Below are 14,543 nucleotides of genomic sequence, written 5' to 3' on the forward strand. Positions count from 1 at the left end.
GGATTGGAATACGGTTGGGAATAATAAGTGCGGGCACGCCCATATACATAATGCGTCCATCGCCCCAGTAAAACCTTCTAGTTGTAATATTTACGTACAATGGTAGAAGAGGGAACATTACGGATGCATACGTGGCTTTGTGGAGGTGTAAGACAATTTTCCGTTCCTTATTGAACAAACTGACGCTGGGTCATAATAGCTGCAGATACCACACAATTCTTCGTCACCCCATGGTACGCAACCTCAGAGCTCAAACTTTTATTCTGAGTGAATCGCCAGACTCAGTCAGACTAAAAAGGAAAAGGACTGAATAATATTCTAGACCAGTGTAGGTGTGAAATCAAAAATTGAAAGACCCACACGTCTCCCAGACTGCACCGAGCCAAACCAATCAGAAGAAGCACGAGGCCTCTTTGGGAATGGCCAACACAGCCTGTTGAGGAGAAGTTGGCAATGGGACCCTGCAGCTCTGTGCTATGCAAACAGAATCCCACGGTTACAAGACTACTTGATCTCCTGTAACATCTCAAGGTAAGTATGAGAAAAAAAGGAAAACAAGTAAGGTGCGAAAACTTCACTTGCTTATATAGTACGCCGTCGTGTGCCTACCATTGGGCCGCGCGTGTTCAGCGCGCGGGTGCAAAAGTTTGTTGTAGCTGATGTGCGTGCGCTGCGCTATAATAATCACTGAGTTGAACGCTGCTTTCAACTTCTCATGTAGGAAAGGGTAAGATATTTGTATGCTTGCGTTCGAAGTTATCTACTTAAGTGGACCAGGCCCCGAATGGATTAGCAGTTCGATATGCTGCCGATTATGTACTAGCTAGAGATGTGTCTCTTATACTAGGCTTAGGTTGGCCTTTGAGAAACTGGTACAGCCCACGTTTCTTACTAGAACGCTTCGGACGTCTTTATGGGTCGCACTTACGAGGCCAATAGCAGTTGGGTGTCCCACATTAAAATTAAAGGCGCCGCTAGTAACAAAACCGATCAAGTTTTGGAGTCCTGGGTCAGGCACTTGCTCATATATCCTTGCATTATCCTTTATTGACCCTGTTTTAGATAATGAGAGAGCGACTTGCGCAATAGGCAATGGTGAAAAGTCACTTTTCTTGGGGATGAAGTTTCTCCTTGCGAATCTGTCGTGGTCCGGATCCCGTTTGTTGAAGGCCACGATGGGAATACGGGCTTCATCAGCATTTCGAGTGGAATCGATGACAAGTGCCAAGTCATCGGGTGTTCTGAGAATCCGGTTCTTTTGCTCGTCAAACTCACCTGCAGCTTTCATATCCACTTCTTTTTTCTCTTGCACAAAGTGCATACCATAAATCCATTTGCGTAGGAAGTACCAGTCGGCCCCCATAGATAAGAACCCTTCGGTAGTTTTCGTGGGTCCTTGCTTGCTCAATGGAAGCTTTTCTATTGCTGCTTTCTCGGCAGCGGTAGCCATGAGATGTTCTCTGTACCCTTCAGGAAGAAATGGAAAGTCTTGAGGGTAAGTCGGGATGTCATACTCGAAGTTTACTTGGTGGGCCTGACGCAATCCTGCTGGCTGGACGGCGCTTACGGATGACAACTTGCTCCACACAGGCTGAACCCAAAACCAAGGCATCAAAACGCACCAGGCCTCTTGCGACGTCTTGAAGATTAAAATCGGAAATTTGTTGGACGCATGGATATGCGATGAGCACGGATCACGCCGCGAGAACTCTTTTCCAATTTGCTTGAGGGAGTACATGTCTTTGTAGGAGTATGTTCGAGACTCGGAACTAAAGAGAGCTTTCACAGCCTCCGGGTCCGAGGCCAACTCCTTTTTAAGAAGCACGCCAGACACGTCTTTTTGGGTAGGAGGCGGATTCACGGGGTTTTTCCAGAATCTTGGATCTTTGACGTGGAATGAAAACAATGTGCCCTTGGGTATCAAGCGTGGGTCTCTATATTGCGCATAAGCCCGCCAGTTGTCCGCCACCTTTTCGTCGGCTTCCAAATGCAAAACTTTGCTCAACGAGTTTAAGGCTGTAGGACCTCGGAGCTCAATGCTTCCCAAGGCATAACGACAGTCCACAACGGGGAATTGCCCGTCGGCCCATCTCACAACAGCCGCAAACAATTGCTCATAAACACTCGGATGAAGCCTCACCAAAACTTTATGTGCCAACGCATCAATTAAAACGGCACCTGGTGCTAGCTTGTGCTCATCGAGATAGATCCAGCCGTTATACGCCTTTTCTCCCTGAAGGAACCAGGCGGGAACACTTCCAGCATAGCGTGTGAAGCAGTTCAAGAACTTCTGCACCGCATTTTCATTGCCGCATTCGACAATAAGCTCGCCGTAGTAAGATGACTCGAACGCTAGTGTGCTTTCCTTTGCAGCTCGACTCGTGGAGCGGAAGCACTTTTGGTTGGGTGAAAACGGAATTTGGAAACCCCATCTCTTTGTCATGTGGAACCGCTTGGCGTGCCACACGTGTGTCGGCATCCAAGTGAAGGTTTTCTGGCGATTGGCATACTTGATATTTCCGCTCGGTTTGGCCATCAAAGCGCCAACACAGCACCGGTCCAGTGCAGCCACCGCATTGTTCAAAATGTTCCGTTTCGCTCTCTTCAACTCGTCAAGCTGCTTGTTTAAACTTTGGATTCTATCCCTGACGGTAGCACCCTGAGAATAAGGAACTCCACGCGAGTCCTTGATTTTGGAGGCTAGTCTCAAAAGACGCTTCTGCAACTTCAACCGGTGTAGCTCTCGGCCTCTTGAATGTTGCTTTTTCGACGGCACGCCATTCGTGGTGTTTTGCATCTCCCGCAAGCCCTTTGCCCGTAGTTTTTTCGGGATTCTCTTCACATTATGAGAGGCTGTTCTTCGACGGAGAGTACGTGGTAAGCTTTGGAACACTCGAGTTGCCGAAGCCGCTTTTGTGTTGAGCTGCGACTGCTCAAAAGCCTTGATTTCGTACTCCCGTGAGGCAATGAATTGGGGGAGATTGAGAACACCGTTTTTATAGCTTGGATCCACGGTTTCAGTGCGGATGGTTCTGCTGTTGTACAACTTTGTCTTTTTGCCATTTGGAGGCGGTTTTGCTGGAGGGGCCATTTGCAAAAATGCCGGGTTCTTCAAACCGAGGCGTGTTGAGTATCGGGCGAAGTAGATGGCACGAGCCAAGTCAAGTTCGTATGTACGAAAGCCATCGCGACCAGCTCCATTGGGACTAAATCGGCAGTGCGCGCAGCACGTCTGCAAATTAGATGCATAATGGAATGCCTGGATATATTTGAAAAGGGTTGGAATAGTAGAAGTAAAATCTCCTGGAAATATTCCGTATTTTCAGAATCGGCAAGCGTCTGCAGAGCGGGTCGGTATATTGGGCGATTATTTGCTTGTAGGCGATATGTAGAAACTGATGGTTATACCTTCAAAGACAACTGGCATATGCTAGAGGTTACTTAATTGGACATCTCTGTACGGGATTCACTTTGCCCCCACGATGACAACCCATTCAAATGAAGACCCGTTCTGACTTAAAGGTGGTGCAGTGCTGGACAGATGGCCACACACTTGAGGATGTTGTCTTTCAGTGCAATATTTTAGGGGTCTCATAAATGATATCTTTGAGCTCGTGGCCGAGCCTGGGGCGGAACTCCAAGGCCATATCGTCAATAATACGACACACTGTAAAGCGTGGGCAAGTGCGTATGCTCCTTCTGCCACTCGGTCAAAATACTCATCATTTCGTCCTCGAGAATAACGGGATAGCTATCCTCGTCGCCCTCTTTCAATCTTCTTTCCTTCTCCTGAGCCTTGTACTCATGGATCATCTTCACTAATTTGACGATACCCTTGCCTCCGATCTTTGCATTATCGTTGTCATCCTTGATATCGATGTTGATGACATGCACCACCTGTCTCACATCTTGCTCTTCGGCATCTTCTGACTTGCTGTTCATGCGGTTCATCAAGTCTTCTAGCACAGAGTCAAAGCACCGCTCTTCGCACGTGATGACGATGTCGAATTTCCCGGCTTCCGCGTTGTTATGCCACTTTTCGGGCGCAGTCTTGACGCTTTTGTTTCTGACCAACATGGAAATCAATCCTTGTGCCTCGTACATCTTCCGATGCTCCTGAGACATCAAGTCCTGGTATATTTTCTCATAGGGAGTGCCAAACTCATACACATTCGGGCGGTCTACCGTCGGGCCCGGAAGCTTGACTGTAGAGCCGGTTCCAAAAGACCTTATATCATAGCCGGCATCTTTGAGCTGCTTATGTGCCTCCATGGATCTGTTGTTGTTAGCTGCACAAACCGTGCAGACTCTCATGCTATCTATGCCCATTGTGCAATGTGCGACTCGGGGTCAGTTTTGGGTCGGGTGTATGTGACGGATCTGTTTCTTTTTCGGAAACAGATAATTCTCTATTAGTTCAGGCACGGGTGTAGTGGAGTAGAACGGTGTAGTCTAGAAACACCGGCCTGCGCCTACATGTCATATCGGTGCACGCACTACTGAATTACAAGATATACGACTCGGTAAACTTCCGATTGATTTGGCGAAATGTACCCAGTTCCAGACCGAGTCTCGATCCACCCCGATTACGCAGCATCGGTGTGTCCCACCAAGTCGTACTTGCTGATTGAGGCATCCACTGAGGACTCTGTTTCTGGGCCCTCGGCTGCGCGTTGCACGTCCACTAGCCCACTGTCGGTGTCGGAAAAATGATCGCTAACATTCACAAAGTCATCGACAAGTTCGCCCTCGAGCTCCGGAACTGATACTTTGACATAGTCTTCGTCTTCCGTCGACTTGCGTCGCTGGGGCTCCTTGTGGAAATGCACGATTTTGTTGGTGCTCGCCAACAGGTTCTGCAAAGCGCGATAATCCTCAAGGTCACGAAAAGATAGGCCGATCAACATTGACGGGTCTAAAGCGGAAATGGGGAGCGACCGGCATTTGGAGGTGTGATACGTGGAGCCGTCGCGCGAGACGGCTTGTAGATTGTGGGGGTCCAAATACAATAGCTCAGAGTCCTGGTACCCGAAGAAGTAATAACTTGAGGAGGGCTTCCCCCCTGCAATCCCAACGGAGTGCTTCGAAGCAAGCAACTGGAAAAGGCTCTGGTGATAGTACGCGTTGACGTTTTCGATTCCCAAGCGCACTGGGAATAACACCAATAGGACGCTGCGGTCACGGGCAAAATGGGCCTCGATTTCGCTGTCGTACAAATCGCAGCTTTCGCTGATCATAACGTGTATTTTTGGAACAGCGCCCGGCATGCACCGGTCGCACAATCGCTTGATGGACAAGGACGCTGCACTGGGTCCAAACCACTGGCCCGGCTTCACTTGCAAAGGCAGCTCCGACGCAGCACGGACAAAGTTGTGCAAGGAAAACGGGCTGTTGTAATTGTCTGCGAAAAGTGACAAGATGGCGTCGAGCCTGCTGTCGGTGCCTTTGTAGCAGTAGTCTCTGCCCAATGCTACGGATTGTAGCGTGTTGGCCAAAAGCGACTGCGACGTGCGGATCATACATCCCCAGCCAACGTCCGTTGTGAAGTGGTTGCTATCAAGAACACCGGCCACCGTTGTGTTGGGAATGGCGTTGAAAAGCATGGATCCTAGAAAAGAGAGAGGACCCGGCCCGTCCTCGGCCCGCAAAATGGGCTCGAATCCGGACCGATATGTGAACCAGATCCGGGATTGGATTGCAGCCGTAAAAGGCTCGCAGCCCAAGGTGCTTCCCCCATACTGCGTGCCCCAGATCACAATCCGGGCCGGGGTGGGGGTCTCGGGTGTCTTGAGTTTCTGCCAGAGCTGGTTGAACGAGGTCTGGAGCTGGAGGATCTGCGCCTCTAAGGCCGAAACCGAGTTTTCTGTGGGCAGTGTAGGACCCGAGCTCATGATATGGAGAGACACGGTAAATTTGGGCCAGAGTGAGATATGCTTCAGGTAGCAAAGCAGTCGGCAATGGGGGCCAATGTTCACCAAAAGCAGGATCGCCAAAGGGAACGATATGCACCAAGGAACACGGTATTCACCAAATAGGGACGTAATCTCCAAGCTCAGTAGGAAAAGAGAGCAAACTTGTCAATTTTGCAGAAGACCTTTGCCAAAGTAAGGACTCTGCTCAGTCCAGGAGCCTCGAGCAGCAAGACAAGGCAATACACTTGTGGCGGCCTCTTCAATTCAGACACACTGTTGGAAGCGCAGTTGTGTGCAATGCTGTATAAATTTTCGTGGTGGAATCTGGTGTTTTTGCTGTGTGTAAGCAACAATTGCAGATTCAGAAACACAAGTTGGTGGGGCAGGAAGTTGGTGGGGTAGAGACTCGGTGTGCGGATAAGCCCTGGGCCTGGCTCCTGTGAGGTATCAGGAAGGGTGCAAAAAACAACCTATGGCAAGCAAACAAACATCGTGAACAAGCATGGCCTTCTTAGTGAGGGCGCATCTGATATATTTGATCTTTTCGATGTTGTCGATAGTCTTTTTTTAATTTAGCGGCTGTTTGCGTGGAATAGCTCTGGAAAGCTGTGCCCATTGTTGTGGCCAATATGAGCGGCCGTGAGCACTCGCGTTAGGCTTATCTAGTGAGCCCAAAGTGCGGGTCCATTTTCTGGACCCCCGTCGCCGGGGCCTATATAGACAAAGACTTAGTTGTCCAGGCTGTCGGGATCTTGGCTGGGTCCGACACCAAAACATCAGAACTTATTTCTTTTTGCTTGTTTATCACGTTTTTTTTTTCCTTTAACAGATTGTTTCTATTTAGTTTGTTCCTTTCTTTGTTGTACTTACTTTTCTCTTGCTTGTTTTATTATTTAGTGACACGCTCTGCTGGGGCCAATAGGTCATTTTGGGCCTATCTTGTTTGCGACAGGTCCTGATAATGGCATGGGCCAATTCCGCAGCGCCACTCGCGCCACCCAGGCCAGGCGGGCAATTTTATTGTCGGAACCGGCGACTCAATATCAAAATTAAATAGGAATAAAAGGCTGCTATACTTCGACACACCTCAGATTCCTGTCCAATCGATCATTCCTCGTCATCAAAAGTGCATCGGATATTGGTCTTTCTATAATTCTTTGCACCGCAACGTGTCTCATGCGCTCATCGTCGCAATCATATGTAGGCCCCAATACATCACGCGTAATTCGTGCCACTCACCTTCCTTCGAATTCAAACAGACACGACAAAAATGCCAAAAAGAGGTGGACGTTCTAGAGGAGGCTCCCGTGGAGGCAGAGGAGGTGGAAGCCGAGGCGGCGCACGAGGCGGCGGCAGTTTCCGCAGCTTCAATTTAAGCAAATCTCTGAAAAGAAGAGCCAACAAGAACAAGTCGGCTGCACTCGCCAACCACGACGTTCCCGAACTCATGGATTTGGGCGCAGACGGCTATCTTCCCGAAATGGGAAGATCCATGAATACTCTCTCAAAACGCCCGAATCGGCGAATGATGGATGAGGCTCAGTATACAGATAAGCATATGGCAGAAACAATGGCCCAGCCCTTGCGGTATCGCCGAGTCGAGTTCGTCAAAGCCGCAAGCGTCTATGATCCAAGTAAGGATCTCATTGAACTGCTCAAGAAACATGGGCAAAAAGATGATCTTGCACAAGACATGCAGAAACTAAACGTGCAGCCAGAAAGCAATGCTCTACAAAGCAAAGAGACTGGATCCGACCTGAAACCGGCTCCCGAAGCTCCACTGTTCACAGCCCCATCCACGGGTGATACACAGACTAAACCTTCTTGTGGCCCGGACACAGATATCTCGAAACAAGAGACTGATGTACATCAAGACGACTCGTTGTTCGTCGAAGAGAGCAAATCTTTGATGGCCGAATCCAAAGACAGTGCAGAGCTCGGCTCAGCTGAAGCCGCAAATGACCCAGACCTTGACCTTCTTCTACAAACACACGCGTACGCAATAGAGAACCAAACTGGTCTATATGAGGCTGGGTCGCCAAGAGACGAAGTCATGTCTATTGTTCCAAAAGTGGATACAGCTCTGACCGAGGATCGTGCTGAAATCGTCTCGGGTAGTGAATCATCGTTCAAGATGTCTGATTCAGCTATAGAAGAGTTCTTCACCATCGACGAAACAGGTGACCAGGAACTTTTTGAGAAGCATTCCTTTCCAAAGAAACCCACCGCAGCGCTTCTTAAAAGAACCAATCCGAAAAGCGTACCTTCCAAACCAACAGTTCATTCTAACGAATCTACTCTGGCGATCGAACGCGACCCTTACATCACCGTAGGTAAAGTCATGTTAAAGACCCTGACTGATGAATTCGGGAATATCAGCACGAATCTTCCTGGTTCCAAAGGGGAGTATCGCACATCTTTGAATTTCTCTGAACCTCTGGATAGCTACTTCGAGGAAGAGTCGGAAGATACAGATGAAGAGGCTGCTTTCGAGGATTGCAAGGCCCAGATATTGGGCGGTATTGATTTCGATGATAGTTTCAGTGATGAAGAACTCCCAGAAGATTTCGCGGACCTAGATGATAGCAAAAGCTTGCAGTTTAGCATTGATGACCCAAATGATGACAATGGGCAGACTTTTGGCGCTCATGATATTGACAAAGTGCAGAATTTTGACGACTATAACGTATACGTTTCGTCTGATGATTTTGCAGACGAGCTACTCAATTCAGATGAAGAAGGTCTCGAAGACATCCTTGCTTTTGCCAGAAATCAGAAGAAAGTCAATAACTACTTCAATGCTGCACCCACGGAAACTGTGAAAAAGGTGGGTAAAGGGAAAAAACAAAGGCTAGAACTTGGCTCTCATTTGGAATTGGAGCTTAGGGAATCATTGATGGAGCAATTCCAGTACCAGAAACAGTCTAAAAGAGATAAAAAGCTTCGAAAGAAGGAGAAGCGCCAGAGGGAGGGTATTGAGCAACATGACTTGACGGCCAAATATGATTATTCGCTTCACATACAAGAAATCAGAGAGGAGTTCGAGGCCTTTTTGCATGACGCTAGCAGGGAGGCCATGAGTTTTCCACCACTCGATGGCCACGGAAACAAGACCATCAGCAAACTCGCAGGGCACTTCAACATGAAGTGCATTCGGTGCGGGGGAAATGGCTTAAGTTTGTTCATGAAAGTTGCAAAGACCAAAAAGACTTTCAGATATATACCGGCATACGACCAGATTGGTTACATCATGAAACAACGGCCGGTTTTCAAAAGAGTTGACGTTAAGCCGCGTACTCAAGAGGAAATTGAACAGACTGATGGTAAAAAAGACCGTCGTGGACCAAAGGGTGACACAGTAGTGAGAGAGGGCGATATTGTTGGCGGCACGGCCCCAGAAATCGGGGTGAATAACATCGGTCGGCAACTTCTTGAAAAATTGGGTTGGAATAAGGGAGAAGGTTTGGGTGCTCTCGGAAACAAAGGTATTAGTGAACCACTCACTGCTACAGTGAAGAGGTCCAAGACAGGTCTTAAGTGAAGGCACATGATGTTTTTCAGAAATAGATTATAGAGTGTACAAGAATATAGAAAGGACCACTGGACTCTTCGCTTATCAACTTTACATAAATACAAAGGCTGAAAATGATGTTCAGCTCACCGCTTTTTCCCCTTCCCTTTTGTCTTCTTTACCTCGATCACAGGGGCCGCATGTCCCGTCTTTTTCACATGTTGAAAAAGTTTGTTTCTGGAGGTGAATACATCTTTGCAAACAACACAAATTTCAGATCCATTCGGAATTTTGGAGGGGATAGCCTCGCGTTCGGCCTTTTGGTCGGGTATCCTCGTTTCGCTTTTAATTGGCATGGAATTCGTCATATCAGACTTTTTCTTGCCTTTCTTTTTCTTCTTCTTATCATCAACCCAGACATCGTCTTTATCTTCAGTCTCGAGACTCAAACCGTTCACTATTTTGGAGAGCTCTTCCTCCAACTCTGTATCTAGTTTGCGCGAGCTTTTCTTGGATTTATTCTTTTGCTTCTTTGTTTGCGAGGCTTTATCAACATCCTGGAGCAGTTTCCCTAGCCCTTCCAAGTCATCAAACTCGTCATCAACAACATCATCGACATCGAGCTCTTCATACTTCTGGCCAGTCATATTTTCGTCTTGAGAAACAGAATGCAAGTCCTCGGTACTTTTTACTATAGGACTCAGGCTTTTCAGATATTCCGGTCTTTCGCATGTCTGATCGTGGTCCGCATCCAGAAGCTCTGCTTCAGATTCCAAGTACTCGGGCTCACTTGCGGCTGTCTCAAAAGCAGAGTCATCTTCTTCTGCGTCGATTCCCAACTCTAAACCCTCTTGTCTCATCTCCTCGCGAATCTGCTCCAACATAGTCTTATGCTTCTGGGACTTTTCATGCGTGTCAAATTGGTTCTTTGACTTGAACGTCTTGTTGCACACTATGCACTCATGCAAATCATCCGCAAAATCCTCGACAAACTCATCGAATTCAGAGTCCGTGGTCTCGTCGCTATCATAATTGAACTCTTCTCGAAGCATACGCTCTACCTCTTCTAGTTCTTCTGCGTTCATTTTCTCCCAATCTTGGGCTTCGTAGTTTGCTGTCTCTGCCATTTTCTGTAGTTTGTGTTCCTGTGCTTGTCTCTGGAGAGCCGCTCTTTGCTGTTTCTTCTTGGCTGCCTCGTACGCTTCTGCGCCAGCTTTGACACGCATATCTCTTTTCTTCATAAACGACACGAACTTTCGAACGGTGTCATTATATTCTCTCCTTGCCAAGTCCCTGGCCCTCTTGTTTTCCTTCTCCATTAGGCGTCGTGTTCTCCGGTCTTGGGCCGTAGAGTACCTGTACTCGTCCATCCAGTTGAAGCTCTTTACACTCAGGAAATTGCTCCACTCGTTGTAGAAAACACGCACCTTGGAAGCATAATCCGAGTGCGAGTTTCCAAACCTTGGAAACATGAGGATACTCTCGTCTATGGCATCGACATTTGGCGCATCATCTTGGTACTTGCTGTAGCCCTCCGTCTGCTGGTATTTACCGTGTCTGATTTCTTCTGCTGCTAGCCTCTCGAAGAGCCGGCCAGCTACACTGTAAAGACCAGCCTGCGAATCGTCAACTCTGGCATAGAGCGACGGATTGAAGTATCGTAGAAGCTCCTCGACAGATATACTAGGAATCACCATGTTTTGTGAATCCTCTGCTGTGGGAGTGTATTCGTCGTCATCCCGTAAAATCTGGGCCTTATGGGCATCGTACCAACTTCGTTCCTGTGGGTCAGAAAGAACCTCGTATGCTGCGCTGACAAGCGTGAAACGAGCGTTTGCCCCAGCAACGTCATGTGGGTTTTTGTCCGGATGAAGTTGGAGAGCCTTTCTCCTGTATGCCTTTTTTAACTCGATTTCTGTGGCAGTGGCTTCCACGCCAAGAAGCTCATAGTAACAAGTCTTCATTCGGATGGGATGTAACTGTCTTTTTACCTAGCTCTTATTTTTTCGCTGCTTCCGAAGCAGCTATGTGGAAAGATTTTGGAGACAAGCTGTGCGATGTATAAATACTGATCGATGGTTGATCCACGTATATACTCTATAGAGGCGTCGTTTATGAAAAATGCTCTGTTGGCCATCGGTTCCCAGTTGACTTCGCGTATGCGCGGGCCCACGCATCACATCAGGCACCCAAGAACTCTCGCTGTGATACACCGCTGCTAACAAAACTGAAACCAGTCAGTAGTCAGCATTTTCTTCCGGTGTCGAAACAAGGACTCGAGAAGTCATTAAACGCGATAATTGAGGATTTTTGTTGTTGTCTCAGAATCTTTGTTGCACTCAAGTCGACTGCAAACTACGGCATCATGCTTGCAACTCATAGCGCTACCATCCTTTGGAATGATAATCGCTTGTGTCCTGAACAAAGGCTTTCTTGTCAAGGCCTGAAAATAAATCCTCGTGACTGATAACCCGATCTGGCAACGGCGCTTTCCCGAGCTTGTGATCAATCATCAAAGAATCCTTCAAGGACTCGCTAATTTCAACAGAAGGAGTAAAATCCCGCAAGACTTTGGGCTCCACCCTAACACTCTTACTTGTCGTTAAGGTGCTTTCGCTATTCGATGGTTCCATGAGGCTTTGCTGTGACAAATGCTCTGCAAACAGTGAGGCCACCGGTGGCACAGGTTCTGGCTGATGCAAGGGCATAGACTTGACTGTCTCGTTACTTGTGCTATCGCTTTGTAGTCTTAGCTTTCCAGTGATCCCGTGTCCGAACAAAGACAGAAGATTGATTGAACTTTTGGTGAAGAGGTTTTTGATTGAGCTCTCGCACTGCCATGATGAGTATTTGCTCAAGCTGCTTGAAAGTGCATCTGCTCCCGCCGCAGTACCTTGCTGGTCCATGTGACTACTGTCACTTTTCAGGTCGGCATGTTGCGTGTTGTTCTTCGCGTCCGCCATGGCCAAAAAGTTCGAAAGACCCACACTGGATGTCTGTTTGGTGAACAAGCGTTGCTCATCGCTATTCGAATTATCCTCCTTGGCGGGATCTTCTTCGGCCACAGAAGGGATGGGAGAGCGGTGAGGTGTTACTTTCTTTGTGAAATCGCTTGAAGACACATACCTTTTGGATAAAAGAATGGAAGGCCGCTGTATACCCCGAGCACTAGAGTTTGAGTCAACAGTGATCACACCAGTTGTCGATGACCTCTTTAGCACAGGCTTGGGAGCCACGTGCTCGAGGTTTGCACTCTTTGTGGAAACAGGTGACCGAATTGCAGGGTTGTTCAACTCGCTTAGAAAAAGACCAGATAGAAGAGACCGAGGTTTGAATGATGACGGGGAATTCCTTAGGGTATCGTCGGCAGGCTGACAGGGATTGTCATCCACGGGCTGTGGTATGGGTATCCTTTTCACGAAAGATATCGGTTGGATTGATGGAGATTCAGGCGCCAACTCGCTATCTGATGAGACAGACATCCACTCACTCTCTGTATCTTCCGTTACTTTCATACTTCTACCTTTTTTGGTGGAGATTGCATCCGTAGCAATCGGATAAACTTCATTTTTGCGAAGAGATGACGGCTGATTTTCAAAGTCACTCACTTCGGATATATCGGTCGAAGACAAGCTGGAAGCGACATTTCTGGCAGAGTTCTCGCTCATGGTAGCTGTATTGTTGAATAGAGAGTCCTTTCTCTCTATGTGCATGGGTGTTGGTGGTGGTTCATTATTGAATAGGCAGGACTGACTCTCGCTGTTTTTGGGACCTCGTGGTGAGACCGAGCTGGAAATGAAAAATATATTTCCCTTGCTGTTCGCTCGGCTCGCTCCATTGAGATTGCACGCTTGTTTGGCCTGAATCGGTTGGACATCGACTTTGGTCGAAGTTTCGGTTGTCGGCAGAGCGGACCGGGATTCCAGCTTTGATGCAAATCCGATGGTCTGGTTCATGGGTGCGTCGTGCCTCTGTGTTTTAACGAACCTTGGGCTTTGCGCAGGCTCGTACTGGACATAATCATCATCCGATAGCTCATCCTCGGAGATATCAGAGGAGTCCTCTCCCGACGCGAACTCCAAGTTCGCGTCTGAAAAAGCTAATTTCTGCAAGCTCAGAATGCTGTGCCGAGTGTATTTGGACTGGTTCTGAAAAAGAGAGGGGCGGTTCTGCAGCATTGGTGGCCATATGGAGTTGGAATGGGGGACGAGCGGTTTGTCGTGGAGAGTCAAGAGCGACTTGTCCAAGGATTTTTGCGAGCAGTTGAATATTCTTTCACTAATCAATCTCCATGATCTGTTGCGAAGACGCGAGAAGTCTAACTTGGCGTTTCTCGTGGTTCTCCAAACGGTGAATAGAGACTCTTCAAGTCCGCCGTCGTGAAGTGGTTTGGATTCTACTAGTTCGAATTTGGGCGTAGATACCAAAGATGTCATGCGGTCACAGCATCAACGGCCAGGCCAGAATGATAGACGAAGCTCCTCAGGTGAAAGGTCAGTGAAAAGGCGAAGCAGGACCCGCTTGCTGTGGATTTTACCTGTCCTTGTGTTTTGTTTTGGATTGATCTCTTTCGGGCTTTATGTCCGGAAAAACGGGCAGTGCTAGCCGTGGTGGTGTTGTTTTTTGAATGGAAAAGTACCCTGCTGGAGAATACTGTTTGAGTTGACGATGGCGAGCACGAGGACTAAAGTGAATGCGGCGGAAAAAACAGGCCGAGCGATGTGGGAAAATACGTCGGGAACAGTACTGGCAAAACACACAGCTGGGGCACGACTAACGGTCAGCAAGGAAATAAGATGTTTCTCGGCTGAGATGAATACTATCAGGAAATTGGACCAGCTTCACAAATGGGAACTATTACAACGACGATTTGGCTTGTGGGCGATAGGCCCGCGCCATGCGCAGAGAATCTCCACGTGATCCAGGGCGGTTGGGCCGGAAGGCGTGACTGAGCTGGTTGCGATAGTCACGCTTCGATCAGACGGTATGTGCAGGCTTGGCGATCAGATTATCAATCACGCATTATGGCCAGGTCCGAGCGGCAGCTGAACAGAGCTATTTCACTTGTGGTAAACTGATAGAGAAGCCCCTCCACGAAGATAAATTGAGCTGAGCCTCTG

General features: G+C 48.1%; 6 protein-coding genes across 6 annotated transcripts; 1 reads left to right on the forward strand and 5 right to left on the reverse strand.

Moving 5' to 3' along the window:
- Window positions 1-838: 838 nt before the first annotated feature.
- Window positions 839-3,091, reverse strand: METBIDRAFT_40082 (ribonuclease P/MRP protein subunit; the record flags this gene model as incomplete). Its single annotated transcript, XM_018857226.1, has 1 exon — window positions 839-3,091. The coding sequence occupies one exon, from the start codon at window positions 3,089-3,091 to the stop codon at window positions 839-841; it is 2,253 nt and encodes a 750-aa protein (XP_018712776.1).
- Window positions 3,092-3,651: 560 nt separating this feature from the next.
- Window positions 3,652-4,329, reverse strand: SSU72 (RNA polymerase II subunit A C-terminal domain phosphatase; the record flags this gene model as incomplete). Its single annotated transcript, XM_018853920.1, has 1 exon — window positions 3,652-4,329. One exon carries the CDS (start codon window positions 4,327-4,329, stop codon window positions 3,652-3,654), a length of 678 nt encoding a protein of 225 aa, XP_018712777.1.
- A 257-nt stretch (window positions 4,330-4,586) lies between these two features.
- Window positions 4,587-5,891, reverse strand: METBIDRAFT_77732 (cysteine protease; the record flags this gene model as incomplete). The annotated part of the gene is made up of 2 exons (XM_018858750.1): window positions 4,587-4,762; window positions 4,886-5,891. The coding sequence occupies 2 exons, from the start codon at window positions 5,889-5,891 to the stop codon at window positions 4,587-4,589; spliced, it is 1,182 nt and encodes a 393-aa protein (XP_018712778.1).
- Window positions 5,892-7,020: 1,129 nt separating this feature from the next.
- METBIDRAFT_31205 (uncharacterized protein) lies at window positions 7,021-9,580 on the forward strand. Its single transcript, XM_018855808.1, has one exon. It carries the CDS (start codon window positions 7,183-7,185, stop codon window positions 9,451-9,453), a length of 2,271 nt encoding a protein of 756 aa, XP_018712779.1. The 5' UTR covers window positions 7,021-7,182; the 3' UTR covers window positions 9,454-9,580.
- Window positions 9,581-9,584: 4 nt separating this feature from the next.
- On the reverse strand, window positions 9,585-11,387 carry METBIDRAFT_27095 (uncharacterized protein; the record flags this gene model as incomplete). The annotated part of the gene is made up of 1 exon (XM_018855330.1): window positions 9,585-11,387. A coding segment is annotated over one exon (1,803 nt), but the record flags the coding sequence as incomplete, so codon positions are not given.
- A 420-nt stretch (window positions 11,388-11,807) lies between these two features.
- On the reverse strand, window positions 11,808-13,859 carry METBIDRAFT_11142 (uncharacterized protein; the record flags this gene model as incomplete). The annotated part of the gene is made up of 1 exon (XM_018853921.1): window positions 11,808-13,859. The coding sequence occupies one exon, from the start codon at window positions 13,857-13,859 to the stop codon at window positions 11,808-11,810; it is 2,052 nt and encodes a 683-aa protein (XP_018712781.1).
- Between the last annotated feature and the right edge of the window lie 684 nt (window positions 13,860-14,543).

Source organism: Metschnikowia bicuspidata (assembly GCF_001664035.1).
Source record: "Metschnikowia bicuspidata var. bicuspidata NRRL YB-4993 chromosome Unknown METBIscaffold_2, whole genome shotgun sequence".
Classification (NCBI taxonomy): domain Eukaryota; kingdom Fungi; phylum Ascomycota; class Pichiomycetes; order Serinales; family Metschnikowiaceae; genus Metschnikowia; species Metschnikowia bicuspidata.